Source organism: Pygocentrus nattereri, chromosome 9, assembly GCF_015220715.1.
Source record: "Pygocentrus nattereri isolate fPygNat1 chromosome 9, fPygNat1.pri, whole genome shotgun sequence".
NCBI classification, from domain to species: Eukaryota; Metazoa; Chordata; class Actinopteri; order Characiformes; family Serrasalmidae; genus Pygocentrus; species Pygocentrus nattereri.
This window is the reverse complement of record NC_051219.1, coordinates 35,023,637-35,040,187: the sequence shown is the minus strand read 5'-3', so window position 1 is coordinate 35,040,187 and position 16,551 is coordinate 35,023,637. Positions and strand designations below refer to the sequence as shown.

The 16,551-nt window shown below is 40.6% G+C and overlaps 2 protein-coding genes across 4 annotated transcripts; both read right to left on the bottom strand.

Annotated features, from left to right (window-relative positions):
* Positions 1–378: 378 nt before the first annotated feature.
* On the bottom strand, positions 379–5,521 carry ddost (dolichyl-diphosphooligosaccharide--protein glycosyltransferase subunit (non-catalytic)). The gene is made up of 11 exons (XM_017709011.2): positions 5,273–5,521; positions 4,299–4,409; positions 4,132–4,218; positions 3,920–4,023; positions 3,634–3,728; positions 3,385–3,478; positions 2,710–2,858; positions 1,970–2,117; positions 1,689–1,809; positions 1,040–1,146; positions 379–934 (listed from the first exon to the last, which is right to left on the bottom strand). Exons 1-11 carry the CDS (start codon positions 5,481–5,483, stop codon positions 785–787), a joined length of 1,377 nt encoding a protein of 458 aa, XP_017564500.2. The 5' UTR covers positions 5,484–5,521; the 3' UTR covers positions 379–784.
* A 1,844-nt stretch (positions 5,522–7,365) lies between these two features.
* Positions 7,366–16,282, bottom strand: zbtb17 (zinc finger and BTB domain containing 17). Of its 3 annotated transcripts, none has more exons than XM_017708982.2 (15): positions 16,165–16,282; positions 14,921–15,169; positions 14,652–14,813; positions 13,878–14,219; positions 13,699–13,788; positions 13,360–13,607; positions 11,949–12,091; positions 11,474–11,774; positions 10,426–10,513; positions 10,232–10,348; positions 9,988–10,108; positions 9,771–9,901; positions 9,077–9,346; positions 8,799–8,888; positions 7,366–7,939 (listed from the first exon to the last, which is right to left on the bottom strand). In XM_017708982.2, exons 2-15 carry the CDS (start codon positions 15,123–15,125, stop codon positions 7,596–7,598), a joined length of 2,652 nt encoding a protein of 883 aa, XP_017564471.1. In that variant the 5' UTR covers positions 15,126–15,169; positions 16,165–16,282; the 3' UTR covers positions 7,366–7,595. The 3 variants fall into 3 exon arrangements, with proteins under 3 accessions (XP_017564471.1, XP_017564477.1, XP_017564492.1); XM_017708988.2 differs by having other exon boundaries at positions 15,336–16,270; XM_017709003.2 differs by having other exon boundaries at positions 15,764–16,270.
* Between the last annotated feature and the right edge of the window lie 269 nt (positions 16,283–16,551).

Sequence of the window (16,551 nt, the reverse complement as noted above, 5' to 3'; positions counted from 1 at the left end):
ACAAAATAGTATTTTTGAAGAGTAAATGTTATAACTTACTTCATTCAGCATTGCTTCTTAGAGAAATGGCACCAATATCACATGGAATGCATCCAAAACCACATAACCTACTATACAATGGGCCAGTTTCCCAGGCAGAGATCAACTCGAGTCCTGGACTACATTTTCCTTTCAATGGAGAATCTCCATTCAGAACGCTTTGTAGTATGTGACTGGCCTTAATCCATGTCCGGGAAGCCGGCCTAATATGTTCTAAGAATGCACTAAAATGCACTACTAATGGCAGTGCACTTAATTCTAGAGAAAGAGGACTGATACTAGAGTAGGCACTTTTGAAAAAGACTACCAACAACTGACCAAAAGAACAGTTCACAAGCCTTTCAGAGAGGTGGAATGGACATTTTAATGAACATTTTAATGAACATTGATGGTTTTAAAGAATTTGAACAACTTTTTCTTCACACATTCAAACTTCATGGACAAACGGATCAGTGCAAAGGATCTAATCCAAACAGCATTTCGATGAACACAATGGGACCTCTCATTTTCTTTAAATAACTGAATGATGACTTAGCCTGAACACTGCTCAAAACCCCCTGAACTCATACAAAAAGATTTTTTTAACCCAAGTTTACAAATGCTGTGCAAAGTTGTAGTGGCATATCATGACTCATGAGAAAGACCCCACACCAGCACAGTTCAGATTTCACCCACTGATGTGCAAGAAGACCGGATCAACCCAATCACATTACATTTTTGAAGAAAACCACTTCTCTCCTCTCTTTTAATCTGACTTCTCCTTCTCTTTCATGTGAAGGAAAACCACACTGAAGATGAACAGTCCAGCCATCATGGAGAAGACACTGGCATAGTAGGGGTAAGCAGAGGGAATAAAGCGCTCATACTGTGTGTGTTGCAATGGACGCACAGACACCTGCAAAACAAAAACGCAACAGTACATACATTTACAATACATCACATAGATTTTGAACCTACAGCCTATAAAATGGAACCTGAATATTCAAACAAATCCACTTACCTGTGTGGAAGAGTAAAGATGTGTGTAACCCAGTCTGTTGTAGTCAACTTTGAATTGAAACACGCCGTACACATCTGGCAGCTTAAACTGGACACTGTATTTGCCACCTGTGTAGATGGAGCAAATATTGAAATACGAAACAGAAATATTAAATCTCTCTCTAGATCCATCTCTTCCTTCCCCCAAATATGTGAACCCTATGCACTTTGTTTTGGGTGTCAAAGTGGTGCTATAGAAAGCCTTGTAAAAATGTGTTTAAAACTGACACACAGTGGAGCTAACCATGTGTTTACATGTCCAAATCTCAAATGTCAGCCAATATCAGCATGGACATGTTTTAACTGGGCTACATTTAAGTCGTCTACAATGTTTGCTGGATTATGACAACTGAGTCCTGTGGTTTACATAATCATGCCTTTGGCCATGGTCCTTTGGTTCGAGCCACCTTTTGCGCTATTTCGGTTCAGACGAGTCTGAAAGGGGTGTGTGAAACTGCCCCTTTGTTATTTCAGTTCAGACGAGTCCGAAAGGGGTGTGTGTTAAACCGCCTCTTGATTAATACATAATCATTAGGGCGCATGTGAGCACGGTTACCACACATTGTCAAAGGTTAACAAGATGGGAAGAGACCATAGATGTTTGTGCATACCATTTTTCTTGAGATAGGTCCTGACGAAGGGGTCAATTCTGACAAACTCCAGCTGAATGTCATCTCCATCAAACGGCACCCAGCGACCTTCAGACAGCATCTCAATCACAATGCTGTATTCCTGTAATCAGCATTATGGATGCAGAAAGTAAATGTGGACACTGCACTTCAACCACTGACAAAGCATTTTAGAATTCTGATGTTTTGTGCTATTTGAGACTGATGAGTGGGAAAAAAAAAGATTGTTTGTAAATCTGAGAAAAAAGTACAACATGACTCACCACCAGGTCAGTAATGGTATAAGCAGCAGGGGGAGTGCTCTCACCCACTGGGTGATGAGTAACAGCCCCAACCCTAAGGACACCTGCCTCTTTGAACACCCAGCGGGACAAGGCCTCAGCTAGCTCCTGGTTACCAGTCTGTGGGAACCTAATGAGTAATGGTCATGCAATGGTTATTTCTGCCTTAGGCACAATTGCAAATGAATGATAATATTCGCATTTCACAAGCCTCTCAGCCTCTCCATCAAGCGAAGGAAAAACTCCCGACAAAACTCTGGGAGTGAATTTGTCTTTTGTGCATACAACATTACTCCCCTGAGCTCCGGTTACCTGCAGCTTTAGCACAGCTTTAGCAGCTCAAACCTCCACCTTATTAGACATGACAATCTGCTGCTTTAAAGTGCAGAAGCCAAAATCTTTTCCTGATTTGATTAATGCAAACATGGTTTCCAGAATTCCCCTCCACCCCCAAAATTAGCCTACAATAATTTTTTTTATCCCTAATTCTCAAACGTGTTCGTACTGAACATCCAGTAACGCCAATTTTTCAATTAAATTATTTTTTAAAATATACTTGTGCCTCTAAATGTTATTTTGTAATGCTGAGCTTTTAAGTTTGTTAGCACAAGTGCTAGCATGGGCACTACCAGTTAGCCTGAGCTAAGACATAACAGTAATTAAGGTAGATGTGATAAGTGACCCGGAGGAAGGAATTCTTATCAGTAAAAAACAAACCAAACCTCTTTGATCCTGGGGTGGCTTTCTGCACAGGGGAGTTGAAGAAGGCATCACTGAAGAAATGCAAAGAACCGCTGAAGACCACACGAGCATTGTTTCTTGCCTGGAGACCAGCAATCAGGAGGGTGTTCTTACCAACTGCATGAGGGTACTGTAAAATAAAAACAGTGACATAAACATAAAAAAAGTGACAAACTGAGAAAGAAGAAAGCATGAAACTCACTAATGTTGCAGTTATAAGGAGCATTTGCTCTTGGAATGAGACACCGTTCAGTACAATGAACTACAAGATGTTTTATATAATCGGCCTTGATATCAGCATAGTAACAAAAGCAGTCTGTTTAATTCTAAGGAATAAAAATAGCCACAGAAAAATGTATAACAAGTGTTTTGGGTACATAAAAACAAATTACAAAAGCACATCAGTTTGTTTAAGAGGGAAAAAATAAATTACAATAAGAAGTAGGGTATGTGCCCTTTAAAGCTTGAAATGGAAACATGATTTATTTATTATTAATAATTTACTTGGATTATAATAACCCTAAGTGCCGTTATCAAGGGATTTTAAAAAAACTTTTTAAAAACTAATATCATACGAATTCTATTACAATAAAATTCTAACAATCCTTCACCAATACTGATACTACTATTTTAACAATACGTATCAGACTACACACTTGCGTAATTGGGCGATCAGGGAAGTAGGAATAAGAGGTGGAGGAGCCTGTCAGGATGTCCAAGACCAGGGGGTTGTCAGGATCTGCCACCATGCTGAAAAATAACAAAAATAATTACCATTAAGAACTAAATAATTTTGTTCTGCTTGACTATTTACTACCATCTGTCATGGGCCCCATCAAACATACAACAAAAGCACCCACATTTTGACACACTAGCAACTGTGCAAAAATATGAAGTTCACCCACCCAACACCTTTGAAGAGGATAGGTTTCTCAGTGGGCTTGCCAACAATAGTTGGAGCTTTAAGGAGATTTTCTGGATCTGCAACAATCAGGGTGTGCTATAAAGGAACACACAGACACAAATGTTTACAAAATGCATAAAATAAATATCCCATTCAAGTTGCTGACAATGCCAAGTATCTTTGCCTCCAATCAGATTAGAATTAGTTTAGTAAAATAATATCAGCCCAAGCTGCACATCCTGATCACAGTTCAAGCTCATGTTCATACAGAACCTTCTGCTACTCACCTCCCCAGGATCAGACACATCGAAGTTATGATGGTCAATGACAGCAGTCTTCTCCTCATCAAACTCAATACCACATTCACTACCCAGCTCTCGTAGAGGGTCACCTGCAGGAATAAACAGCACATTCCTAACCTGACAGCAGCACAATAATGATCTTCAACCATCATTAAAATGCTGTAAAGTTTGAGAAAACGAATAAATAAAAAGCTCACCAATATCTGAACTTGCAGCAACCAGAACGTTGCCCCCACCGTCGATGAATGCTGTGATGGTCTCCACGTTAATGTTACCTCCAAAATCTGAAAGAGATACACATTATACAAAGAAAAACATCCACGGAGATTTAACTTGGTAACAAGGGACTGAGTTTCAGTCTTACCTTCCACAGATGGGGAGAAAATGATGAGATGATCATAGAGAAACTGGCCATATTTGATCAAGGAGAGGCTAGGATCATCAGCAGTCTTGAACGTGAGGTCAAAACCACGATCTGAGGAGAAGAGCAGGAAATAAAACACTACAGCAAGCAAAAAGTTGTCGCACCATGTTGAGCTGGGTGATACTTTGTCTAGACTGGGTTTATCATGATATTGACATTCCATAATAGTGCTTTACATTTTTATAGTATTATAATGCCATACTGAGATTTATAAAATTATATTTAACGATCAGCAACGAGCCCTAAATTCATGATATGTTCACTAAAACAGCAGCTTCACCACTGTAAAGTGGATGTTCTGATTTTTTTCATTTTGTGGACCAACTATGCAAGTGGCATCCAGGACCTGTCAGCAACCTGCAATGTGTCATTTACTGGGCATGCTGGAAGCTTCAATATTGGTTTGCAAAAACAGGCTGAAATTCACAAGGACATAATATTAATATTAATAATAATAATAATAATAATAATAATAATAATAATAATAATAATAATAACAACTAGGAAGGTTCCTTTTTGGAAATGTGCTGTACAGTGTGAGGCTCACTTTAACTTTGCCTGAATAAAAAACAGTAAGCTAAAAAGAAAGGAGGTTCTGTAAGAGGTTTTAACTTCCAGCATTACATTTATTAATGCTAACCTTAACATTACCAGATACCGTGATTTACTCCGCAGACATACTGACCTCCTCCCTCAACTACGTTTCAGAAACTTCTGCAGGTAAATCTGAGCGCAAGGCTAAAGGCAGGAGGCGCCGCTCACCTGCATGCTCGTCACTGGGGAGACGTTAAGAAAGCTTTACCAAAACACGACCAATTTGATCTGAACACATTTAAACGCGTAACCATGACAGAATTCGCAATATGCATGTCTTCGTACACACGCCGGCGGCTGGACGCTGCTCGGTGTCTGACCTGCTAGGCTGCGGAAGAAGATTGAATGAGTGTCTCTGATGTTCGGGTTGTCCAGCAGAACCAGAGTCTTCCCGTCTCCCGAAACGACCTGCAGCAGTAAAGCCGCGGACAAAACGAACAGAACGCTGCTACTAAATCCCGCAGATAACGACGGAGACATAACTAAACCCCTTTTCCTGATGCCCCTCATTGCCGAACCATCCATCGCCATTTTCCTTCCTTGGACAACGTCAGCGCTAACAGGGACGTAACCTCTAACCCGACGAGACAGCCAATCATATCGCGCCAGAGCCGGCGTGAGGGAAGCCTGGCCCCTCCCCGTTTCCCCGTCAATCAAAAACATAACCGCGAAACGCCAGAGGGCGCCCGCGAGCGGGTCCTAAATGAATGGGGATAAATGGAGCTAAACGACTAAAAACGACAAGTTAAAATAGTTTCTAACCTCTTATCCAGGACCCCCTTTAATCTTAGGACGGAGAAGGATGTATTTTACTAACTAAGCAAAAACAAATCACCTATATATATCCTTTTTTCTACAGCAAACTGGCTTAGTGCAGTAGTATGCTTACGTCACTGCGACTGAGTGCTGATTGGTTAGCATCACTGCTACTGAGTACTGATTGGTTAATATCACTGTTACTGAGTGCTGATTGGTTAATATCACTGCTACTGAGTGCTGATTGGTTAATATCACTGCTACTGAGTGCTGATTGGTTAATATCACTGCTACTGAGTGCTGATTGGTTAGCAGTACTGCTACTGAGTCATGGTTGGCTAGCTTTACTGCTACTGAGTGCTGATTGGTTAGCAGTCCTGCTACTGAGTGCTGGTTGGTTAGCTTTACTGCCACCAATATTTATTGTTTTTTTGTGCCACTACTGAAAGCAAAATGGAGCAGGGGTACTCACAGACACGTTCCCACAGTCCTGACATAAATGTGTACATATTCTAGTTTTCTGATAGACAAAATGAGAGGGATTTCTCTCTTTGATTAGGTAAGTTAAAGACATCACTATGTAGTGAACATTGTAATTGTATGCATGAAGTGAGCACCACTATCTAGCTGTGGTTCCACGCTGATGGAAATCATTTGCACAGCATTTCAGAAAAAAAACGTATTCCAGTCTTTCACTGTCATTTTCACATTTGGAGCACTGCTATGCTGTTAAATTGAACTGAAAATGGGGGCAACACGGCACATTACGCTGTACAAACTTTAATGTGCAGTACCCCCAGTTATTGTTAATATTTTGACTGCAAACAGCAAGAGTGATCTGACCACATGTTCCTACATCTGCCAGTTCAACCTACAGCAGTTTAGTCCTGCTCATTCTTGGTGAAGTTATAAGAAATGTTTCAGTGTGAGCTGCATCTTGCCAATACTTACATACAGTTGTGTGCAAACATTTAGGCGCCCCTGGCCAAGTTTCATTTTCTAAGCAACACATTCTGAATTTCAGTTCCCTGTGTTCATGTTTTTCACTTAAAAAATTAACATAACAGGTAATTTGACCAAAGGTGTTAAAACATTTGCATATGACTGTATGAGTCCTAAAGGCACAATAACAAAAACACTGCCATTAATTTCTAAGTGATAAAGAACGGTTGGAAATGCTAATATAAAAATAAATTATTAATGTTTCTGGTACATAAACCCATGCAAGCATCATAAGCGGGCCTCAGAGGGAAAAGGTAGAATATGACCTATTTTACTTACAGTAGCCCACAAGACATGGATAGAATTACCAGAAGTAAGTAGCAAGGATGAATACTGGTGCATTTTAATTAAAACAACATTAAAACAATCCAACACCAATCATGGATTTTTTGGTTTTCTATATGCTTTTATGAAAAGTATAATTTGTTTTATAGTAACAGCATAAATCCGTATACATTTAACTCCAGAGGTTAAATTGAGGCTTTGAAAGATCCCACTGCCTGGACACTTCTGCTGCTGGTTTGCACTACCCATCTCTGTTTGCTGCACAACGTCTAAATGTGAGAATCATAGTCAATATAGTCCTTTTTGTCTTTTATCAGTGTTTGACAGTTATCATAAAGAGCAATATACAAATAACAAGAATTCATTCATATCCATTCAGACAAATAGCTTCTTTTAAATACTTTTTTTTTTACATCCAAAGCAAGATTTGCTACATATTTGATATCATGCACTTGTGCTATGGTTTGAGAGGTTCCTTTTTAATTTTCCAAACCAATTTATAAAAACAACTCATAATAGCTTTGATTTTCAAAACTAGAAATCTCTATGTTATATAAACATCTCAATTGTCCAAGGTTTGTTTGTAATGTGAGGAAAACCTCACTGAGTCTGAGTCTCACAAATCGGTACAGTCTCTGTCCCGTCGTCTGTCTGGGGTTCTTCCTGATCGTCCCCTTCTTCAGTCTGAGCTATCTCACCCTGACTGCCATCGCCAGCCTCTTCTTCTCCCTCCCGCGTCCGGAAGAGGAGCTCTCCTCCCTGAATGACCTGCTCAGTGGCCTGCCAGGTGCCGTCCGCTGCATACTGCTGGTAAAAGTCGGAGTCTGCTTGAAACATGACCAGGGCTTGGGCTGTGTGGATGCGCACATGCTGGGCCAGTGAGCTGGCATCCAGGAACTTCTCACCACAAGAGTCGCAGGCATACAAGATCTGAGTGTTGGGATCTAAATGGATGGAGGAATGAAAGGATTGAGTTCTAAATATGCGAAAGGTGTAAGGGAACATGTTGGCATGCTACCAGAAGACACTTCAAACAAAACAAAAAAAAATTGTGAACATTTCATGATAAACAGTGATAGAAATTAGCTACATTTATTTGGGCGAAATAATATAGAACAATTGATTTAAGATCTAACAGTTTAGATCTAAGTCTAAGAGGTTTTATTTATGCTTTTAAATATACATAAACATAAAACAGCACTTTTGCCTCGTAATTTGAGAATTTTTTTCATCTTTTTAAAAACTATGTCTCTACATGGGGGTTTGTGTGCTAGTGTGCTTTTTTCTTTTGTTCTTTTGCTGTATTCTGTGTATCGAGCAGGATGTTGTGATTTCAAAGGGTATCAAACCTGTAGCAGAGATGGTCTCAACTCTCTTGATACTTAGATTAAACTATGATTACAAATCGCTTGTTTAACATCCCTCATAGAAACCCTGAAGTAGTTCCATGAGAGCCTCTTTTTTTGACCCAACGGTTACTTGTTGCTCCACAAACTCTGAACATGTCTGCGCTAAGTGGCACAGGAATGCAAAGAAAATAATCCCTGTTTCTTCCATCATCAATCAAATAAGTTGATCAGCATTAGATTTTGATACTTTGTTGCAGTCATATTTAACCTTTTGGGTTTTATTTAGCCCAAATGTTCAGCCTTTCTTCTCTTTTGGCCAAAAGAAAGTGCTGCTTTTTACCATTTTCAGCCAAAATGGACATAATTTCTGCGCATGCCTAATATGAAGAGGTATTAACATCAAAACTAGTTTGCCAAATAGGCCTCAGGTATGTGCGTGAATGTTTTGTCTCACCAGCCTCCTGCACTTTCTCCACTGCCTTTGTGATCTCTGCTTTCAGAGCCTCAGTTTCATCCGCAGATACAGATGCTGCTACAGGCACCACTGGACCAGGCGAGGAGAACAACATGTCAGGATATCCCTTCACTACCATGACTAGCTTTCACAAATTATCCTTAGATTCATGAAATCAAAGCAAATCTAACTCAGTCCTACTTCTAACATTATTCTTTATCAGAATTCTTTACTATTATATTCTGTTAGAAAGCATATTGGCTGATGCTGATTCTTACCAGTCAGTTGTGCTACCGCACTGGCTGCCAAGGCTTCTGTAGCTAAAGTCACAATGTCATCCGTGGTGACTGTAACAATGTTGACTTCATTGTCGTCCAGTTCGGAGGCTGAAGCAGAGGCAGTGAGCAGCTTGTCTTCTCCATCATCATCAGCCACCACCAGTCTCTTCATGCCTGCCTTGCCCTGGTGAACAGTCTTAACATGGGAGCGAAGGTTGTCCACGCGGTTAAACCCACGACCACACTTGTCACAAAGAAAAGGCTTCTCCCCTGTGATTACATAAGAAATCCAAAATTAATGAGAAAAAAAAACACTTTTGAGGCTCCACAGCCATTATCAACAACAGTGTTTGATGCTTTGAAAACCATTCTGACTCTCAGACCACTCTGACTCTCTGGCTTTCAGCTTAGGGGCGTGGGACATGGTGAAAGTATAACATTACAATACTTGAAAGATATCCACAGCATGCTCCGAAAAGCAGATTGTGACAATGTAATTTATCTTGATGATGAACATTGTCCTATTTTCCACCCCAATTTTAACTGAAACTGCAAACTGATCAACTCATACACCACAATGTAATTTGTTTGGACAAATTTATGATGCCTCTTCCAATCAAGAAAAAAACGTTACATTAAAAAAAGAAACAATGCTACAAACTTTTAATAAAATAAACTAAACTTTTTCGGGTACCTGTATGAATGATGATATGTTTGGAAAGGTCCCCAACATTGACAAACGCTTTGTTGCAAGTATGGCACTTGTGTGGTCGTATATTGTCATGATGACGGATGTGATTGGCTAGTTGACTGGACTGCACAAACCTGTATATTAGAATGTTACAGTTACAAACCATTCAAAAATTTTTCGTATAGTACCAGGTTCACATTTGGCAATACAAACCAGTTACCTTTTTCCACAACGGTCACATACATATGGCTTCTCTCCAGTGTGCTGACGAACATGAGCAATGAGTGAACTGGCCTGTGTGAAGCCTTTTCCACAAATCAGACAAAGGCAAGGCTTTTCCCCTGCAACAGAAGCAAAATGTCTGATTAATGCATGTCTATGCAAACAGGTGTAAAATGCTTTTTAAAAAGCTTTTCATTTCATTTTATGGGGCTGTGAGAGGAATTAAAGCAAATGCTGGCCACCTGTATGAATGCGCACATGTCTCTGCAGTGCCCCTGGGTCAGCGAAGGCTCTCTGACAGTGCATACAGACAAAGGGCTTCTCTCCACTATGCACTCGCAGGTGTCTCTTCAGGTTGCCTGTACAAAGGAACCACTGTCAAACTCTATACTGCATACAGACAAACACACAATGCCTCTTTCTCTTAATGCCTCACCTGAAGTGGTGAACTGCTTTCCACACTCTTTACACTTGAGAGGCCCATCTGCGATATGGATCTTCATATGAGCTTTCAAGTTTCCTAACTGAAAAATATTTTTAAATAATTAGTTAATCATTTGTTTTGTCACATTACACATATATTTCATACATTTTATCAGTATCTACTAAGGATGGCATTGTTAAATGGTTTGCAAAACCATGATGTGATGTATAAAATGCACTGATAATCATTTAGAATTTAGCAGGACTCTTGAGTAGTATAGTGCCCCCTTGTGGAGAATCTCTAGCCTGCTAAATGTGAGTTAGTTATAAACCAAGTCCATGTGGTGCTTCACATCTAAAAACTCAAGGCATAAGTAAAATATCCTACTGCAAGGTATGCACCAGGGCAACATGTTTGACCGATAAAAATGCAAGTATTGGTGATATTTAAATAAATATGAAATAGAGCTGATTATGTTAAAGAGATACAAATCAAACTCAAAATTTAGCTGCAAGCAGCAATTCAGGGGTCCAAGCAAGTTGCAAATATGCCTAGTATAAGACTGAAGTATAGTAGTGAGAACATTTGAGGTACCACTCATGTTAAAATGCTACAGTAAAATGACAGCTTTTATGGTATGTGCATAGTATGACAGACTTTGAACTGATAACTTGGACTATGTTTTTGAAATGTATGTTTCATAATGTGAAGAATTTGTAAATAGGCTCAATGGGGTAGTCACTGTTTTAGCACCCCCTATTAACATATGTCCACTAATCTTTGCAAACTATTTCAAAAGTAGGCTTTGAGCAGTTATACAAAGTTTGGTGTCAATCAATTTGTTCTTTGTAGAGTACGTATTAATTTATTTTCAATTAACAAGTGTTTGGAAAATATTTAGATTTTTGACATTAAGAAAATCAACAAGACATGTACGGTGTTCCAACTTTTCTATATGTATTCAAGATATATTCATATTCGAAATCAAAGTTTTGTAACTGATTAAATAATAGGATTTTTACACCATCCCATCTCTAGTGCTCGCTATACTCCTTCTTACCTGATTGAATTTTCTGTCACATTGTGAGCATTTATGGCCCTTGTCTGTGTCATGAGTCTCCAGGTGGCGCATTTTGGCCGTGGGGTCAGAGAATGCTCGCTCGCAGTATTCGCAGTGGTACGGCTTCTCGCCAGTGTGCACCAGCTGATGGCGCTTCAGGTTGCCCGACGTAGTAAAGAGCTTCCCACAGTCATCGCAGCTGTAGCGTGCCTCACCCGTGTGCCGCTTCCTGTGGAGGTTCAGCAGGCTGATCTGTCGGTAGCTCTTCCCACATGTGGAACAGCAATATGGCTTCAGTGGGCTGCAGGGACAGAAGAGCCAACAGAAACATGAGTTAGCTGGGGTCGGCTTCTGAGCTCATCACTTTCCAATCTGCTGCAGACTTTCTAAATATATGAAACGGCAAAAGGCCAATATTTACACATGGTGTTTCCTCACTGCAGAGCTGCTGCTGGAGATGATAAAAATGACTCACCTGTGGGTTTTTTCGTGTGCTTTGCAGGCAGCTGGGTCTGAGAAGGCCTTGTTACAGTCTCTGCAGGTGAAGGGCTTCTCACCTGTGTGAATGCGCATGTGCCGTTTAAAGTTCCCTGTGTGAGTAAACTTCTTGCCACAGTCCTGTAAAAAAAAAACAAAAAAAAACAGCAAGGCCATAAGAAAATGAAAGGGGAATTTTCATTTAAAAAGGCACAACCAGAAGGCAAAATACTGACAATATCAAATAAGAGTATGGTAACAACATTGCCCATCTAAAGAACCCATATTCTACATTTTCCTGTTATTTAATTTCTTTCCCTGAAGTCCACTTATGATGTTTATGTGGGTTTGTGTACTAGAAATATTCAAATTCTTTTTTACATGATCATTTTCCTGCCTCTCTTTGTCCCCTACAATTAAGCAGGTCATTTCTGTTGCTGTGCCTTTACGAATGATGCATGTACAGTTATATGCAAAAGGTTAAACATTCCTGGCAAAATTACATGTGTTGTTGATTTTCTAAGTCAAAATACGTTAATACATCCTCTACAAGGAACAACCATAAATCTGGCCATTTCTGCAAAATGCACAGTTAATCTATATATTTAAACATTTTATGCTTTTCTGGTTGTACATTTTAGGATTGTTCTTAAAAGATCACTTTTCCAATTCAATTTCAACAAATAAAAAGACTTTTATTATTATATATATTTTATATAGTATTAACATGTGCAGAAGTGTTTTCTGTAGATGATGTGTACATATTTCACGTAAATCAACAAAACTGCTTCTGTATTAAGATTAAGATTAAGTTAAGATTAAGTGATACTTTTTTGATCCCGCAACCAGGGAAATTCCACCTCCGCATTTAACCCATCCTTGAGCAAGACACCTAATCACCAACTGCTCCCCAATGGCCACTGCTCAGTCATGGACTGTCGGCCCTGGGGATCGAACCGGCAACCTTCCGGTCACAGGGCCAGATCCCTAACCTCCGGCCCACGACTGCCCCAAATTTTATTTGTATTGAGTCTCAATCAAAAAACAGGGCAGGGCTAATGTGTTGTAGACCAAATACGTGTATATATGTAAATATGTCGGTTTTCACGCCATCACAAAAGCAATGAATTCAAACTTGGCTGATTTTTTTTTGCAGCTTAATTTCCATGTGTGTACTGTGTAGACTGGGTAGTTCACAGCTTTGAAATATTAACACTGTTTACACATTACATCAAATTAAAGAAAAGAAAGTACATATCTTTATATTATGGGCCTTTAATGTGCATTTAGATGTGTTATAATGCAAATTATGGCTTCTAAAGTGTCAAATGCATGAAGAACTGAAAGAAATTACAAGGTTCAAACAATCAAAAACACAATCACACCTGCTAAACAAAAACACTCCTCACCTCACATTTGTGTGTGACAGAGCCGTATGCTCTGGACTCACTGCGTTCAGCCATAGCGCCGGACCTCACACACTTCCCCTCTTCTCCATCCACTGACCCTGATGTCCCTTCATCCTCTGCTTCCATCTGTCCATCCTCCTCCTCCAGGGCCTGCTCCTCTCCACCAGGCTCCTCTTCCTCCTCCTGTTCCTCAGTCATATTCTCCTCAGTGGCAGGCTTTGATATGCCTTCTTCACTAGAAGCATCATCTAGGAAGGACAAAAAAAACAGAACGGTTATTACCAGCCTGCCAAAAAAAAAGAGCTGAATTTACAACAGTGAAGAGAAGTAGGTGTTTACTCTGTGAGGACAGGATCTCAGCAGCATATTTTGATTTGCTTCGCCGTGTGCTTATGTAAGATCTTCTGGCTGAAGGCCTCTGCGAGAATTCTGCAAGAACAATGTAAATTACCTTACAGAGATATCAAAAAAGCCATCAAAATAAAGTCAGGCAAAGAAGGGGAGAAAGGGACACTGACTTGGCGTGTAATCCGCATCCGAGGGATCATCTTGATACTCCATTACTTCTTTCGTTGCACTCTCCTCTGTGTCTGTCTTGGTGACGGGCACCTCAGCTTTCTTTTGCCTAGCACACTGACCAAGCTTCAGTGGTCTTCCAACTCTGCTCCCCGATTGCTGAGCCCCAGTGCTTTGTCTCTCAGTAGTGCTACATGTAGCCTGCTGGCTTTCTGTTGTTTCTGATGATGAGGGAGCTTCATCTGCCTCAGGAACACCATTCTCAGCGGAGACATCTCTGGCCTCTCCCTCAACCGAAGCAACATCATCTTTCTTAACAAGACTCTGATGTCCCTCCACTTGTCCTGTTAATTATTTGAATAAAAAGATAGAAGACCAAACACACTGAAGAGGAATTTCACCTCCATTTCAAATCACAGCACATGCAAGGCATTGTAAAACAAAATTTTCTGATTTACTGCTATTTCAGCATCATCATTACATATAACACTAACTGTTTTGAACAATAAATATATTTACTGTATTTATGTTGTGGACATTGTGACCCCTGCTTCCCATCACCACGACTGTAAAGAAAATCCAAGCTGCTAAGCTTCTTTACAATGCACAATTTCATGTCAAATAATATGACTTAATGACTTTCTTTACATCTAAACCATTAAACTATGCAGAAATTTTGAAAGACCAGTAGAATTTCATGTTTAATATTACATCATACGTAAAAAAAAATAATAAAAAATATCACACCTACAAAAATGAACTTGTATAATACTGACCACTGTTAGATGCTGAAGGTCCAGCAAGGGACTTATAAGCAGAACAAGCATTGACAATCTCTTGCATCTGAAGAAATGTAGCTACAGCCAGCACATCTTCTACATTCTGAGGGTTCAACGTCAGCTTGGCTGTGTACATAAACTCAAGAACTTGTCCAAGACCTGCAAAGATCATAGAATCATTAAATATGAAGGAGAAAAAAAACATCTGGAAGTCAAAACACATTTGAAACTGACAGGTCCAAAAGTAAAGGAAGATTTCTCTCTACCTGCAGCATTGCTGATATCCAAATGCACAACATCCTTCTGGTCAAGAAACAGTGTGTGGAAGTAAGCACTACATGCTGCCAACACAGCCTTGTGGGCCTTGAAATCTACTCCATCCACTACAAACGTGCAGTCACACAGCAGACCCAGCTGCCGCTGATGGTTAAGCTGCTCCAACACTTTTCCACTGTGCCACGGGAAGTCCATCACTGGCGCAGTGGACTGCAGACCTCACTCTGGATAACAGTGCCCTAAAACAAGATGTAAAAAGGAGCAGATGATACTTGGCCTAGCATACGTCCTCTTATGTTTACTTGTGTGAATCTTTAGGCTCACTCTATATGACCCCAACCTTATATCATTAGTCAGGCTAAGTGATGTCAGAAATAATTATTAAATGTCAAAATAATAATTTACTTCATTCACTCGTCACTGACATCAGCTGCCAGGGCAGAGGTCAAGGCTCTGTACCCAGCTTAGTTCTGAATGAAGAGCCTGGCTGAGACGATTCAACCTAAAACAGAGATCTCTGACTGCGTCTCCGCTAACAACTCATGTCAATGCTTTATGTAAACAACTTGGGACTAAACAGACAAAACATTATGATGCTCAAACTGGGATCCTAACTAGCTAACTATGGGCTAATTTCATCTTGAAAAAAATATTTTTGTACTGTGGAAGGGTCAGACAATCACTACATGTTCATCTTCCTAATTTCCCTCATAAAAATGGGCCAAGACTTAGCCAGGTTAGCTGACTAGCTAACGTTAGCTACCTAGTCACCAGTGTTTGTTAATGTATGCAGTGCTAGCTTAAGCAGCTAACTGAACGGCTCCAGACTGGACCTGGCAGGTTAGCTACTCGTCACGCAGGAATGCACACAAACTTCGTGGGTTCTTTAAATGTCTGTGTAACGAGTAAACATGAGTTTAGGGCTTCACATCAGCCGCACTGTCGCCTTTCCCCCACCACGGTGGGGCTGACGATGTTGCGGATTGATTAGGAGTCCTCTCTTCCCGCTCCGCTCGCTATCCGGGATTAACTCAGCGTGCCTGGCCCCGCTCGCAGCCCTCAAACAACATGGTGGCGGCGGCAGGCGGCCTGCAGCCCTCCGCGTATTTTCGCTCCGTTTGTTTTGCTTTTCTCTATACCGAAGGACGCGCTATCTCGCGCTTAATCCGCAGCTCGCAACCGCACCCGGAGCTTCACACCTCTGCGTGTAATTTACCCAAACCGCCCAACTTACTCTGTCAGTTCGCCACTCCTAGCGATTCCGTTCGATCGAGCTATTCGGCGATCGGTCTCGGCGCGCGGGCTCCACGCTCCGCCATCTCCCGCTCTCTGATCGATTGATAGTGGCCGAGCCGTGGAAAGGAGTTCGTCAGTGCGCATGCGCGGACGCGTCTGCCGTCTGACCACAGAGCGGCGCCCTTCATCTACGGAACAATTTACCGGGCCTTCACCTGTCCTGACTTCACACCCCTTATACCTACTTCAAGCAGTGTAAAGTAGGTATTATCACAGCAGCGCTTGTCTCTGATAACAAAATTTGAGTATTAATTCCAGAGTGAAATAAAAAAAGTGAATTGAGTGATTTTGGCCAAATTCTTTATTCATAAATGCTGGTTCTTGA

Bases quoted from the DNA above. Each gene is read 5' to 3' on its own strand.
- ddost (XM_017709011.2), bottom strand. From the start codon at position 5,483: ATGGCGATGGATGGTTCGGCAATGAGGGGCATCAGGAAAAGGGGTTTA. The intron at 4,219-4,298 runs GTAAGACTGAAA...TATCTCTTTCAG, and splicing joins TTTCTCCCCATCTGTGGAAG to ATTTTGGAGGTAACATTAAC. The intron at 4,024-4,131 runs GTGAGCTTTTTA...TTATTCCTGCAG, and splicing joins TGCTGCAAGTTCAGATATTG to GTGACCCTCTACGAGAGCTG.
- zbtb17 (XM_017708982.2), bottom strand. From the start codon at position 15,125: ATGGACTTCCCGTGGCACAGTGGAAAAGTGTTGGAGCAGCTTAACCAT. The intron at 14,814-14,920 runs GTAGAGAGAAAT...TGATCTTTGCAG, and splicing joins GGATATCAGCAATGCTGCAG to GTCTTGGACAAGTTCTTGAG. The intron at 9,347-9,770 runs GTACCCGAAAAA...ATGTAATCACAG, and splicing joins ACATATCATCATTCATACAG to GGGAGAAGCCTTTTCTTTGT.